General features: G+C 40.4%; 1 protein-coding gene across 9 annotated transcripts in view; it reads right to left on the reverse strand.

The window, feature by feature from the left end:
• The window catches only part of DYNC1I1 (dynein cytoplasmic 1 intermediate chain 1), a 186,185-nt gene that overhangs the window by 4,262 nt on the left and 167,706 nt on the right, over positions 1 to 14,217 (reverse strand). For 3 of the 9 annotated variants that reach the window (XM_039704853.1, XM_039704844.1, XM_039704903.1), the window contains one exon: positions 13,065 to 13,104. The exons of 4 other annotated variants lie outside the window; for them this stretch is intronic. In XM_039704853.1, coding sequence (XP_039560787.1) covers positions 13,065 to 13,104 — 40 coding nt within the window. Of the gene's footprint in view, positions 1 to 4,989; positions 6,517 to 13,064; positions 13,105 to 14,217 lie in introns of those variants that run through there. 2 more of the 9 variants (XM_039704835.1, XM_039704884.1) reach the window with 2 other exon arrangements.

Consider the following 14,217-nt stretch of genomic DNA (forward strand, 5'->3'; position numbering starts at 1 on the left):
TTAACTTTCATATCATGATGTTGGTGCAGGGTAGAAATGTTCACCAAAGCATAATAATATAATAACTTATTTGGGTCAGGTTATTTGAATGAACTGATGCTAAGGCATGGAGCAGAACAAGAACATAAAAGCTATTGTTTTCCTCTGATCCCTTTACAGTGAAAGGCAAATGCTACCCACACCTAATTAATTGATATACTCACACTGCTTCAGCTTTAACATCATGGTACATTTAGGTTGTAACAGACAGTAATTCTAGTGAGGAAAACCAGTATTATCTATGAAAAATGGCTGCCAGGATCTTCCTGACAAGCACCCGTCCTTGCCTTGCTGATGTGTCACCATTCTACATGATTTATCCACTACACAACTGTGTCTCACGGAGCTCTTGAACCTTCTGAAGCTTCTGTTTCTTGGGAGATCGCTCTAGCCAAGCACTTTGTTTACCTGTCAGCTTTCCTGCCCTAAAACGTGCCCCACTCCCCACTAGGACTGACCTAGAAGATGGTTTATGTGCATCTGGTAGGCATGTGAGTGCCCTGTCCCTGAGGCCCACCAGGGAGCACCAGGCATGTGAACTTCACCAAAACCAGCCTCCTCCACCATCCCATGGAGCCAGAGACAGCCTCTGTGTGCCGATCTTCCAATCCATACAGCACAGATTTGACAAACACAAGCTGTATTTCTGTGTTTTCCTAGAAACTGTGCAATTAGCAATTTCACTGAACATTACTGCTCTGAAAACTGTGACAGAACTCAGGAAAAGGAGATGCTCTGACCAGACAACTCTTGAGGCTGTGTTCGGAGTCAATCAGTGCTGGGCTCCCCCAGCAAGCAGGAAAGGAACAAAAAAACCAGTGCCTGAAGATACAAATCAACAATGATTTCATTTTCAGATAAATTAACACCTAATATATCTGCTTTTTAAAGTGAGGGAAAAGGAAAGAAAAGTAAAAGGCAAAGGAGAGAAGCAGAGGAGACAAGAAGAGAAGGAGAGATTTTGAGACAAAACTCCCAAATCTTTGAATGTGCCTTCTAAAGGAATCTATCCAGATGGTTGAAACAAGATATTACAACATATTTCAAGACTTTTCTATATTTCCCTCCTATCCATCTTTTTTATGGCTGAGAGTGTTTCAGTTGAATTTGTCCAAATCCCTGTATAGCTTCAGTTTCCCTAAAAAAACACTTCCCAGCCAATGAATTATTTATTGAGGATATTTCACTTTATTTCTGACTCCTTGCCTTCCCTGAAGCCTCTAAATCTTTGGGATGGGAGTGGGCATACTCTTCCTGCCTTCATCCCTCTAAGCTCTTATCCATCACAGCTCTTCTTTGAGGGCAGTGGACTCTCCTGAGAAGGAATCAAAATGCAATTTCAGCAGCAGCAGCAGCAGCCACCTCCACTTCAGAGGAACCAGTGTCCTATAAGCTCAAAGGGAGCACAGTTGTCTGTGCTGAACCTGTTCCATTTCATTTAATGACTGTACCTCATGGGTGTATTTACCTGTCACTGAGACACTAGCTCATAACCTGCAGCACTGATCGCTGGTGGAATTACTGTGTGATCCCAGTCACCAGTTCAGTAGTCCCTCTTTTTTTGGCTTCACCTAGGGCTCAGAAGCCTCAAAGCAAAAACAGCCATGGGAAGAACCTCCTCAGCATTGTCAGTGACCGCGAGGTTGCTGTGAAGGGGCAAAGCTCTCCAGGCAGCACGGCCTGAAAGGCTTCTGACCCACACGTCCATGGGCACAGGTGTAAGTGGAGAATCTGACAAGGAGCAGCCACAGCAGGGCTCGGGAGATCTGCAGAGCCTGTGGTTGCAGCCGGCCCGCGCCGCCCAGCGCCGCACGCTGTTTTCAATTACAAGCCTGCAGACGAGCCGGCATGGTGGTCCAAGATACACTCCAAGGGTGATAGCGGTTCCCAGTTCAAAAATCTGTGGCCCATTCAAAACATTTGGTGGAAGCACAATGCTTTCTTATTTTTGTGCTAAGAACAAGCTTGTTCTGATCTAAATGGATGGCTTTCTTACAGCTAATCACTGTGCTCCAAAAGGTCAGACACGTTCCGATTAACACGCATCTTTTGTTAGTTACATTTGGGTTTGTTGCTGTTTGGAGGCAAAGGGTGATCTCATTTTAGACAATTCTGTTTACTTAATTTACTTAATCTCATATCTAGCAAGGAAAATAAAAACTATATAAAAACTGATGTTCTAAAATAGCCTGTTGCTATTACAATTTTTTAGAAGGGCAAGTTAAACACTCTTTGAAGAGATAGCTAATTAAAACTTACAAAATACTCAGATTAATCTGAGTTTGTAGCAAGTCTAGTAAACTAGTGACTAAAATCTCAGACTTCACACTAAGTTATTTGTGTAAGTGGCTTATCACCATTTTAATATTCCTTCAGTTCAATTTAACAGCATCATCAAATAAACATAGCTTCAGGCAAATGTACTTTTAGCTGTATTTTCTGTGAGCAAAATTTTTGTCAATGTATATTGTCTGTATAAGTGCTGAAAAGAAATCTGCTGTAAATACTTTAAGCAATGGATTAACATCTGAATGCAGTTATGACATTGTAGGTAAAAATGTGTTTCATGATGATTAACTACTTGAACTTGATGATTTCTAAAAAGTGGAACAATCACTTGGTCTCATTTTCTGGGTGAAAGACAGCACTTGCAGAATGAGAATCACAATACAAACAATAACGAACAATTATAGTTCATGATGATTAACTACTCGAACTTGATGATTTCTAAAAAGTAGAACAATCACTTGGTCTCATTTTCTGAGTGAAAGCACTTGCAGAATGAGAATCACAATACAAACAATAACGAACAATTATAGTTGCACTTTCAGAACTGATCCTATCTTACGGAGTTCAACAGATGTTTTGACACTATTGTTGAGGTGAAAACAGATATGGAAATGTAAATATTAAATATCTTTATATACACAAAGAGCAGGCAGGAACACACCTATTCTGGCCCTGGTCTTGCCCCCCAGAATCAATTACAGGCTGCCTTTGATATTTTTCTCAACCTATATAGATATTTTATTTCCTGCAAAAAGCCTATATTTTTTCAGGCAACACCCTATGCCACACACATGGATGGAAACAAAGTGGGAGGTAATATGCAGTGAAATGGCCACCAAAGTAACCAAGAGCACCCTCTCCACATAACTGAAGTACCACTGTATTTAACTCTTGGGAGAGCCGAGCATCACTGTTAACAATGGATGAAACCACTGGCAGGAACTCAAACCCCACATACTGCATGCAGATGATTTTAATAAGATACAGTGTTTAGACCACAAAGGATACACTCAAGAGTAGCTCTATATATATTTGTTTACTTAATTGAAGGGGTGGAATACCATAGGCAACCTAAATACTGCATTTATTCTATGCACAGCAGTCAGTCTAGTGTCACAGACACAATATACACCACCCTTCTATGAAGTTAATTACTTAGCCCTCATCTAGATTAATGTCTGTTGTGATTTATTTCTTTGCAATTCGCCAGCAGGCTCTGATTTAACTAGTGCTGCCTAAGTAAAAAAAAAAAAAGACAAAATATTAGCTTATATCAAAATCCCCCAACTTAAACAAAAACTGAATAAATTTTCAGCAAACTCTGACTTTTTTCTTCTAAGAAGAACAGCAACTTCTGAATTGTTACACAGTTGATGCTAAATTATATTTTGAATACCAAGCTAACAATAGTGTTATTTTAATAATTTATATGTGATGTGCAAAGATATGCTGTACAAAGGGCCTACATAGGAACTGAACATTTGAATGCTCATTAATTCTTTTCTAAACTTAGTACTCTTTGTCTGCATCAGTCATCTTGATGCCAGTCTAACAGAAGAACAAAATAAAACATAGCCTGTAAATTACACATACGTGACACATAAATGCATGTTAACAGAACATTAAGACTGCAGACTGTAACACTTCAAAGATAGGAAATGTCAGAGTTAAGACTAACTCCCTCAATTTGAGCATGTTATTAATTTTGTGTTATGGCATTGTCTTTAATCTTAAAAAAAAAAAAATAAATAAGAAACAAAAATGGTGCTAGAAGCAAACGCCAATTATGGAAAACTTCAGCCTGGAGGATTACAAATTGATAGGGGATACAGAAAAGAAAACAAGGAAGTGGGAAGTATTTTTAATTTGTAGACAATGCTACAGTTCCTCCTCTAAAACCAGAGCTGGCTTGGGCTCTCCTAAATTAACCAGAAGGAATGATGTCCAAGCTATCAAACAGATTATGCCTTCCTCACCCAATGTATCAAAATGCTGCACTTGATATCCACTACAGAGGATAAAACATTCAGTAATCATCAGTCATCTTCAAAGAGTTGACTTCAAATTGAGATTTCAAAAACTTTTATTTCCTTAAATCACGTCTTATTTTTAAAATACTATGGCTGACTACAAGTGTATAGCTTGTTCTCCAGCCCACTGCTTTCACCAATCATATTGGGACGAGCCTCTCTTACGCATTTCCCTCAAGGAATACTTTCAGTGGCAGAAAGTATTGGCCTGTAAGATCTGGGAGATAATCAGCAGAAAGAGCAGGAAGACCATCTGCCATGCTTGAGGAAAGCTCACAACTTTGCTTCAACAGAGGAGGTGCCCTAAGCAACAAAGTTCTTGCAGTTCCTGCCATTCTGTTTCTTCTGTAATGCCACCAATTTACAGGTGGATTGAGAAAAACAGTGAGGCATGTTGTCTGCTGTTCAGCTCCCATGGGGATCTCAGCCCTGCTCCAATTGTCATTTCCCAAAGTCAATGAAAATCCTGGAATTTTTTACATGCATTTCAGGACATTTAACATTTGGAACTAAGACACCAGGATTCCTCCTCTACCAAATTATGTTATCAGTTGTCATTATGGCACAAGAAAGCCTAAAAATACTAAATGAATAAACTAGAAGGTAAGGACCTGTTCTTTCCAATACCTACTTTTTTTTTTTTGTTGTTTTTTTACTGACAACTACATTGATTGGAAGAGTGGGCCCATTGTTCTCCCTTGGAACACCAGAGCTTTGGCTTGTGGGGTGGCTGCACTGGCAAAGGTGCCTCCCTGGAAGTTCAGCTGCATGAAGGACTGTTGCTTCAGGGAAGAAATAAATCATATTCAGCTCAGCTTGCTTCCCCTCCAGACCAAGCTGGCCATGTCCATGCCACGATTCATGCCAGGAAACCTGTCAGAACAGGAACTTTAAAGGGCTTCTGCCACAGCTTTCCTGCTCTCAGCTGGCAAATGGACTCTCACCACGGCAGCTTATAAACTGCTCAAAGATTTTAGTCAGCAGCTGCCTTCTCTGAGATTTTGTACACATCCCATTATCTGCAAGAGCTCATCCATCATGACATAGCAGTGGGTTTTATTTTGTTGTTTCAGGGTTTTTTTTCCACTTCAGACACAGATTCTTCCATCACTTTAGGCACTGCAGTATAGATTTCACATTTAAATTAAACACAGAATATAGAATTTTAGCTGCAAAATAGGATGTATTAAGGCCCAGAGTTATCCTCAGTTGATATTTTAACTGTTACTTTCCAAGTCACAAATTAAGTATTTTTTCATGATCACAATGCAGACCATTCTGCAATCCATAAAGTCTGAAAACATAGTTAAGGATTCTCAAAATGAAAACTGCTACTGGATGTGACAGGTTGAAACCACAGAAGCCCCCTGAAAAAAATTAATTATACAAAACAGCTCTTGCCTCAGAAGTGTTTTAACACCACAATGGGAAGTCATGAATTTCTATGAAATTTGCAAATTGCTGCACAAAAACTGAGTTTAAACTAAATTTCATACTTGGCAATTCTCCTCTTCCATACTCATGGACATTTTTCTACGGACCTTTTTCAGTAACATTTCTTTTTACATCAGAAAGGGGGTAAAAAAATTCAGAGAAAATGTCACCCAATAGACTAAGTAGATATTTAAAAGACATACTCTGTGACACAGCTAACATGCACTGACTAAGCTCTGCTCCCCCACCATGTTCCACAGTACCGGGTTAGGATGGGGGCAGACCAGCTAAAGCTGGGACCCCTGTCTCAGCTACAGCTACCACAGAAAGCCTGGACCCAGATTCTCTTTTCCACTAAGCCTCCTGACAGGTTTTCAGGAGAAGCAGTAACTGAGGAAGTGGTAGTGTAGCCTGAGTAGTGTCCACGTAGATAGGATGGGTATGTCCGATCTGGGCTTCCCTTTGCTCTTTTTCTCTTGCTCTTCTCAGTGCTTCCCAGCTCAGCAGGAAAATACCAGCAGGAACAGTCACATAGAGCTCTCCCTTCTCCCCCTCCTGCAGGCTGCACTGTGCAGAAAGGGAATGATCTCTTACAGATTCTCCTCTGCTGCTCTCATCACTTCGTTATCTGAGTGCCTTCCAATAGCGTATTAAGCTACATGATTAACTCCTGTCACATGTGGCTTGTTCTCTCTGATCCTCTCTGCAGGGGGAGGATCTGGGCCTTTGCAAAGGAAAAGGAAACATAAGTCAGCTTTAAAAGTGGTGTGCAAATGAATAAAAAGGACTAGGGCCAGAGTTTTTTTGGTTGGTTCACTGGGTTTCTGAAACTGCCTAACCCCCAACAGATGGCAAAAAAGAATACATGCTTATTTTACAAGCCAGGACATTATATAGTCCATTAGCAGGACATTGTTTTTCGGGCAGTGTCATTGTTTTTGAAAGAGATAAGATAAAACTGCCTAACTCCCAACAGATGGCAAAATAGAATACATGCTTATTTTACAAGCCAGGACATTATCTACTCCTTATTTTATTTCCATTTGTGTCACAATGAAATCTTATACTTAGTTTTCACTTAAGACTAGGTTTTCTTGTGGTACACAACGGGTTTCTTTATTTTTCTGCATTACTCACTAAGTGTAACTAGGTCTTTGAGCAAAAACAATCCCACGGATGGGTTTGTTTCTGCTTGAGGTGGGATTAATTTAGACAACTTTCTTTAACATACTCTTTATATGTACTACAGGGACTTTATTTCTATCTATTGTGTGCAAGGGTTCAGACTGGGCAGGGCCAGTTCGATTGATGGACTTTCGGGTGTTGACTATCTAGGTTGTTTTTGCTAGGTTATTTTTCTAGTTTTTAAATGTTTCTTCACTAAGTGCTTTTAGGGTAGTTTTAAGGAGTCTGTTGTACCGTTTAACTTTGCTAGCAGCTGGAGCATGATAGGGGATATGATATATCCATTCGATACCATGTTCTCTGGCCTAGGTGTTGATAAGGTCGTTTTTGAAATGGGTGCTGTTGTTAGATTCAATCTTTTCAGGTGTGTCATGTTTCCATAGGACTTGCTTTTTTAGGTTTAAGATGGTGTTCTGGGCAGTGGCATGAGGTACAGGGTAGGTCTCTAGCCATTTAGTGGTGGTTTCTACTATGGTCAGCACGTAGCGTTTGTTTTGGCGTGTTTGGGGTAGTGTGATGTAGTTAATTTGTCAGGCCTCCCCATACTTGTACTTGGACCACCGCCCCCCATACTACAGGGGCTTCACCTGCTTGGCTTGTTTGATGGCAGCACATGTTTCACAGTTGTGGATAACTTGAGAAACACTGTCTATGGTTAGATCCACCCCTCGGTCTTGTGCCTACTTGTAGGTGGCATCTCTGCCTTGATGACTTGAGGTATTGTGAGCCCATCGAGCCAGGAACAACTCCCCCTTATGGTGCTAATTTAAGTCTATTTTTGACACTTCTATTTTTGTTGTCTGATCTACTTGTTTGTTGTTTCGGTGTTTCTTATTAGCTCGACTTTTGGGGACATGGGCATCTACATGACGGACTTTTACCGTTAGTTTTTTTACTCGAGAGGTAATGTCTTTCTATATATTAGCAGCTCAGATTGGTTTTTTTTTACGTTGCTAGTTGGCTTTTCTCCACTTTCCCAGCCAGCCCCATAGAGCATTGGCTACTATTTATGAATCAGTATAAAGGTAGAGCTTTGGCTACTTCTCCCTTTCAGCAATGTCTAGGGCCAGCTGAACGGCTTTGAGTTCAGCAAGTTGGCTCGATTTACCTTCTTCTTTGGTAGCTTGTGCAACCTGTCGTGTGGGGTTCTATACGGCTGCTTTCTACTTCTGGTTTATCTTTACGATGCGACAAGAACTGTCAGTGAAAAGAGCGTAGCGTGTTTCCTCTGCTGGTAGTTGGTTATAGGGTGGAGCTTCTTCAGCTCTTGTCGCTTGTACTTGCTTCTTATTGTTAGTGAGACTAAAGTTTTCACCTTCTGGTTAGTTCGTAATTATCTTTAAAATTTCAGGGCGATTCAGGTTTCTAATACGGGCGCGCTGGGTGATGAGGGTAATCCATTTGTTTTATGTGGCGTCGGTGGCGTGGTGGGTAGTAGGAACTTTTTTTTTGAACATCCATCCCAGCACTGGTAGTCGGGGTGTCAGGAGGAGTTGTGTTTCTGTGCCAATCACCTCCGAGGCGGCTTGAACTTTTTTATAGGCAGCTAAGATTTTTTTTTTTGTTGGGGTGTAGTTGGTTTCGGACTCTTTGAAACTTCGGCTCTAGAATCTTAATGGTCGACTTCGAGTCTCACTAGGCACTTTTTGCTAAAGGCTCCAGGACAAACTATTGTTTCTGGCTGCAGAGTAGAGGACATTTTTGACTTTTGGTCCCGTTTTGATTGGGTCAAGGGTTACAGCATGAGCGATCTCCTGCTTGATTTGGGTGAAGGTTTGTTGCTGTTCAGGGTTTTAGTGGAAATTGTTTTTTTTGCGGGTAACCAGGTAAAGAGGGCTCACAATCTGGCTATACTCGGGAATGTGTATCCTTCAAAAACTTATGGCACCCAGGAAAGCTTGTGTTTTCTTTTTGCTGGTTGGTGGGGACATAGCGGTGATCTTGTTAATGACTTCAGTGGGAATCTGGTGCCGTTTGTTTTGCCATTTTACTCCCAGGAACTGGATTTTTCGGGCAGGTTCCTTGACTTTGCTTTTTTTGATGGCGAAGCCAGATTTTAGCAGTATTTGGATGATCTTCTTACCTTTTTCAAACACTTCTGCCGCTGTGTTTTTCTACACAATGATGTCATTGATGTACTGCAGGTGTTTTGGAGCTTTACTTTTTTTTAGTGCAGTTTGGATCAGTCTATGGTAGATAGTGGGACTGTGTTTTTACTCTTGGGGCAGTCGGTTCCAGGTGTACTGTACGCTCTTTTAGGTGAAAGCAAACTGAGGCTTGCATTCTGTTGTCAGAGGAATGGAGAAAAACGCATTAGTAATATTAATAGTGGCGTACCACTTCGCTGCCTTGGACTCCAGCTCGTACTGGAGTTCTAGCATATCCGGTACAGCGGCGCTTAGCGGTGGAGTCACTTTATTTAAGGTACGATAGTTTACAGTTAATCTCCATTCTCCGTCAGATTTGCGTACAGGTTAGATGGGGTTGTTGAAGGGTGAGTGGGTTTTGTTGACCACTTCTTGGCTCTCCAGCTTACGAATTATTCTGTGGATGGGGATTACGGCATCTCGATTCGTCCGATACTGCCGGCGGTGCACTGTCGAGGTCGCAATTGGCACGAGTTGCTTTTTCACCTTCAGGAGTTTTACTGTAGATGGGTTTTTTGACAGTTTAGGTGAGGTGTTCAATTGCTTAATGTCTCTTGCTTTTACAGCAGCAATGTCAAAAGTCCACTTGAGTTTCTTTGGGTCTTTGTAATAGCCATTCTGGAGGAAGTCTATGCCTAGAATACACGGGGCCTCTGGGCCAGTTACCTAAAAGATAAGTGTATCATATTGGAAACTCATGTCTTCTTACGCCATGCAATTCTCTGGGGAGCTACTAAGCTGTCTCTGGAGAACTGCTGAAATATTTCATAGTAAGCAAGTGGAAGCTAAGAATAAAGAATCAACTGAATTTTTAAGATGGCCATTTAAAACCCCCACCCTGTCTGTTTTCACTAATACCCATTAATTTCACTGTCTAAACAACAAATGAGAAAAAAAGGTACTTTCATTAAAAATCTGACACTTCCTCCTTTAAAAGTAACATTCAGACAGTAATATGGAAGTAGAGTTTCATGTCCATTTATCTAGAGAGAGAAACAGAAGAAAGCATTGTTGACAGGAGCAAGCAAACACACGGGCATGGGCAGGAGAGTGACCCTGTACACCAGGTGTGACCCACGTCTGCATCACACACAAGCACATCACAAAATCCTGGGGACAGGCTCCACTTTGGGAGGATGTTTGTCCCACCATCTCCACCTGCTCTGGGACTTCAGCCTTCTGACAGTCAAAAATATTCTTTTAATTTTTGACTCAAATGAATACATGGCCAGCTTGCAGCCACATGCGCTGGTGGCAGCATGTCCTCGGCTCCACTAGGTCTCCTCCTCTGGCCCCAAGCACTCTGCAAGAACATGGAACATCTATATTGCCACCAGGCTCATGCTTCCCTGGCTTAGTCACACCAAGTTCTTCTCTCCCTTTCTACAGGTTACTCTCCTCTCCCCATAACCCACATCCACATCCCTCCCTGACACATTTCAGGAGTTTTTTTTTATTAAATAAAATACTTTTTTAAACATAAGAGTAAGGGATTTTGCGCTCACAGTGCAACTAGAATATGACCTGGAAAAGATAAAAGGAAAAAAAAAAAGGGAAAAATAAATAATAGAAGGTAGGATGAGAGCCTATAACCAAAAGTGCAAAGTGCATTTGCAAAGTTTTGGTCTTTTGATCTTTTCTGACTGGAAACAACAGCAGTTTTCTGAAGCTGCTTTGTAAGTCTGAAACCCACGACAAGGGAGACTGAGAAGGGCAGAGAGCCAGTGATGCCACATGATACGCAAGAGGTGGCAGAGAAAGGGAAGCACAAGGGCCCAGGCTGGCACTGGAGATAAAGATCTCCAATCCTCAGCAACCAGCCTTAGGTAACTCAGATTAATTAGATCACGGCTCAGTTTTCCCTCTTGAAAAGTACTTCCCTAATAAAGACTGTTATTAGGAACATAAACCTCCATTCCAGCTTCTTTAAGTACCCAAACAGACTGAAATAACAAGGTAACTCATATCCCTTTCCATTCCTTATCAGACTAATACAAGCTCAGTGACAAGCAAACAGCCATCAATAGGTGTGTATAGGGAAATTTCTACTCAGAGGCATAAACTTATGCATTTCCATGTATGGATGTAGCTAAGACTCATTTTAAACTGTAGAAGTATATGAACACTTGGTTTTAACTTATCAACATAACATTGTTTTTCTACAGAGGAATAAACCAGTACTTACATAAAGACCTCAAAGCATTCACAGTAACCTAAAGTAATGAATATTGTAATGAGAAACACAAGTATTTAGGGTGATAATGACTGGACTTTGCTCTACTTAGATCAGCTCACCCCCTATGGAGGCTACCAAAGCTTAAAGATTTTATCACCCTAGTAATCAGCAATGGGTAATGGCCTTCATAAAACATAGTAATTAAATTGACTGATTTCAAACTAGTGCGTTTTTTTCATTAGGGAGTTCTTATTTAACATACTTCAAAAATCCCTTTGTGAATACAGACTATATCAGTCAAAATTGAAATTATGAGGGACGAGGAGCTTGTTCTGCTCAATATTTCAGACATTATTCAAGTAAAAAGCTGTTCCAGGAACCAACAAGTTCCTGGTATTTTTTGTCATCTCTAAATGCTTCCAGTTTCAAAATCTTTCAACTTACAAAACTGGGGGGAAAGAGGAAGCAAATCAAAACCATAGTTCTTTACATTTTCCAACAATTCTTAAGAGATTCTGCTTTGTTAAAACATGTTTTTAAAATTCTCTGAGGCCAGGGTTCCAACCTCCCTAGCAGAAATATCAACGGTGAAATTTGATTATCCTTTATGCCTGGATTCTGCATGTTGTTTAACTACTGTGTCTTACTTAATCTTTGAATGTTTTTGACTAAAACTTGGTTGTAAGCACAACCCCTTATTATTGCTCAAATTTGCCTTCATGATATTTGCGTGAGCCATTTATCTGTGTTCCAAGAATAAGTGTAACTCAACACAGATTTCAAAATAAAATGTTTTATGGCGAGTCTCAACTCTGCTTTTGTGGCAAAAGCATTTCCCAACTCAATATATGCTCTATAGAAGCTTTATGATGGCAAAAGAAAACCTACTGGAAAATCTACCAGAATAACTACATGACACAAAATCTAGCTTCATACTTCTCTCTCTGGGCTACAGCAGTTTTTAACTGCATGAAAGAGATGCTGGATATGTGTTTTCCATATGAAATCTACAGTGAAACACAGGGATCATCAGACAGAAGTACAAAGTACAAATGCTCCCCCACTCTAGCCAGAAAAAAAAGTGACTCAATAGTCATACCAAAATGTGAGAGCTGGTCACAAATATACTTTTGTTTTTGTCTAGAACCCTAAGAATCTCAGAGCAGCTGTTAAAGACTGCTGGAATCAAAGGAAATTATTTTATAGGCACCAGCAGGATATCCTTACTGTACCACTTCCACGTACTTCAGGGCAGTTACCAGCTCCTCCCTCGCTGCTCATGTATTTGAAAACGAGATATGGGATTAACACCTATGATGGAGCAAATGGGGAAGTACACAAACAACCTAACACAGCAGCCCTAAAAGCCTTAAGGCAGTATTAACTCTGAAACCTGACAAAGTCACATAAACATCCATAGGATTCTGATTTCACTGCAAGGAAACAGGGACAGAGGTAACAACTGTACAAAGAATCCCAGGTAACTGCTCCGTTGGCCAAGCCTGTCTTCCTGGATGGTTTTGAGAAAGACATTTTCTTACTTCTCTCCAGTCCACCTGTCAACACTAGTTGCCTTTTAAAAGCATGACTAGAACTAACTGTCTGAAAGACTGCCAAACAGAGGCAATAGCTTGTCCTGTAACCACTTTAGCAAAATAATGCACTGCATTATGCTCCTGGTGATTAGAGTTTCAAATTCTGTGATCCTATGTTGCAAACTTGTTTTATATTTTATTAGAATGAAATAATAAGTCATTGACTCACAGTTTCTATCTATGTACTCACAGTGCAAGCAGAATATGACCTGGAAGAGATAGATGGGGGAAAAAAAAGAAATAATAGAAGGTGGATGAGAAGCTGCTTCTTTTACAAGCAAAGGTGCAAAGAGCATTTGCAATAAGCACGGTAAGCAACAAACATGGTTGTTAGAGAATATTTATGACAGCAGGCACTGTGTAACATCACTGAAGCGTGCACAATGGGAGCAAGCTTTCTAGAAAACAGATCTGCAAAACAGACATGCAGTTAGGTCTAACTATCAATCACCTGAACATGTGAATAAATCTATAGGCAGTGGTCCATGCTCTCTTAAAATCAGCTTCTATCATACAGAAAACTTGCTGCCCAGTAAAGAAGGCCTAAGGCCACAGGAGCTAAAATATATCATACAAGCTATCACAATGATAATATCACAACTACTATGCCAGCAGAAGTTTGAATATTTAGATCTTACAGAGACTGAAGCGCATATACAATGACTGGTTATATGTACTAGTTTAAGATCCCATCACACTGAAACAATCAGATTTTTGCATGTTTGGGTTTTTATTTCATTTCATAATTCATTCTTTAAAACTGTTGCTTACTGATCCACAAGAGCACATCTATATGGACTGTTTAAGTCTCCTCTCTGCTGGAATTGTGTGTGTGTAACTCCCATTAATGCTAATGGGCATAAAGCACACGCATAGAGGAGAAAATAGACCCCTCACTGTGAAAATAAATGTGTTCAGTTATTTTCAGATGTGATGCCAAAATCAAACAACTAAAAGTACATAGTCAAAGGAGATAACACTATATAGCCTAACTGAAAGTGTCACCATGATTTTTAACTCCCTGGTCATGGACCCTGCCATGTTATTCACGTGTCTGACATTTCTTGTCATAAAGACCATGACTGGCTAACATATCAACATGGGTCAAATCCTAAATTCTTGCACAAGTGAAAACAGCCCTGATCCCACAGTCCTTACCTTCACAAAGGATGCAAGGTTAGGCCTTACGTCTTATGTTTTTCACTTAGGTCATATGTTTTCTTTTTATACCATATGGGTTAATAGCAGCAGTAAACTTTACTGCTCTCTAGGATAGTTCCTTAAAACTGTGATGAATCTATCAAAGCAAAAATTCTTACCAC

This window comes from Passer montanus, unplaced genomic scaffold (genome assembly GCF_014805655.1).
Source record: "Passer montanus isolate IOZ18808 unplaced genomic scaffold, ASM1480565v1 scaffold10, whole genome shotgun sequence".
Classification (NCBI taxonomy): Eukaryota; Metazoa; Chordata; class Aves; order Passeriformes; family Passeridae; genus Passer; species Passer montanus.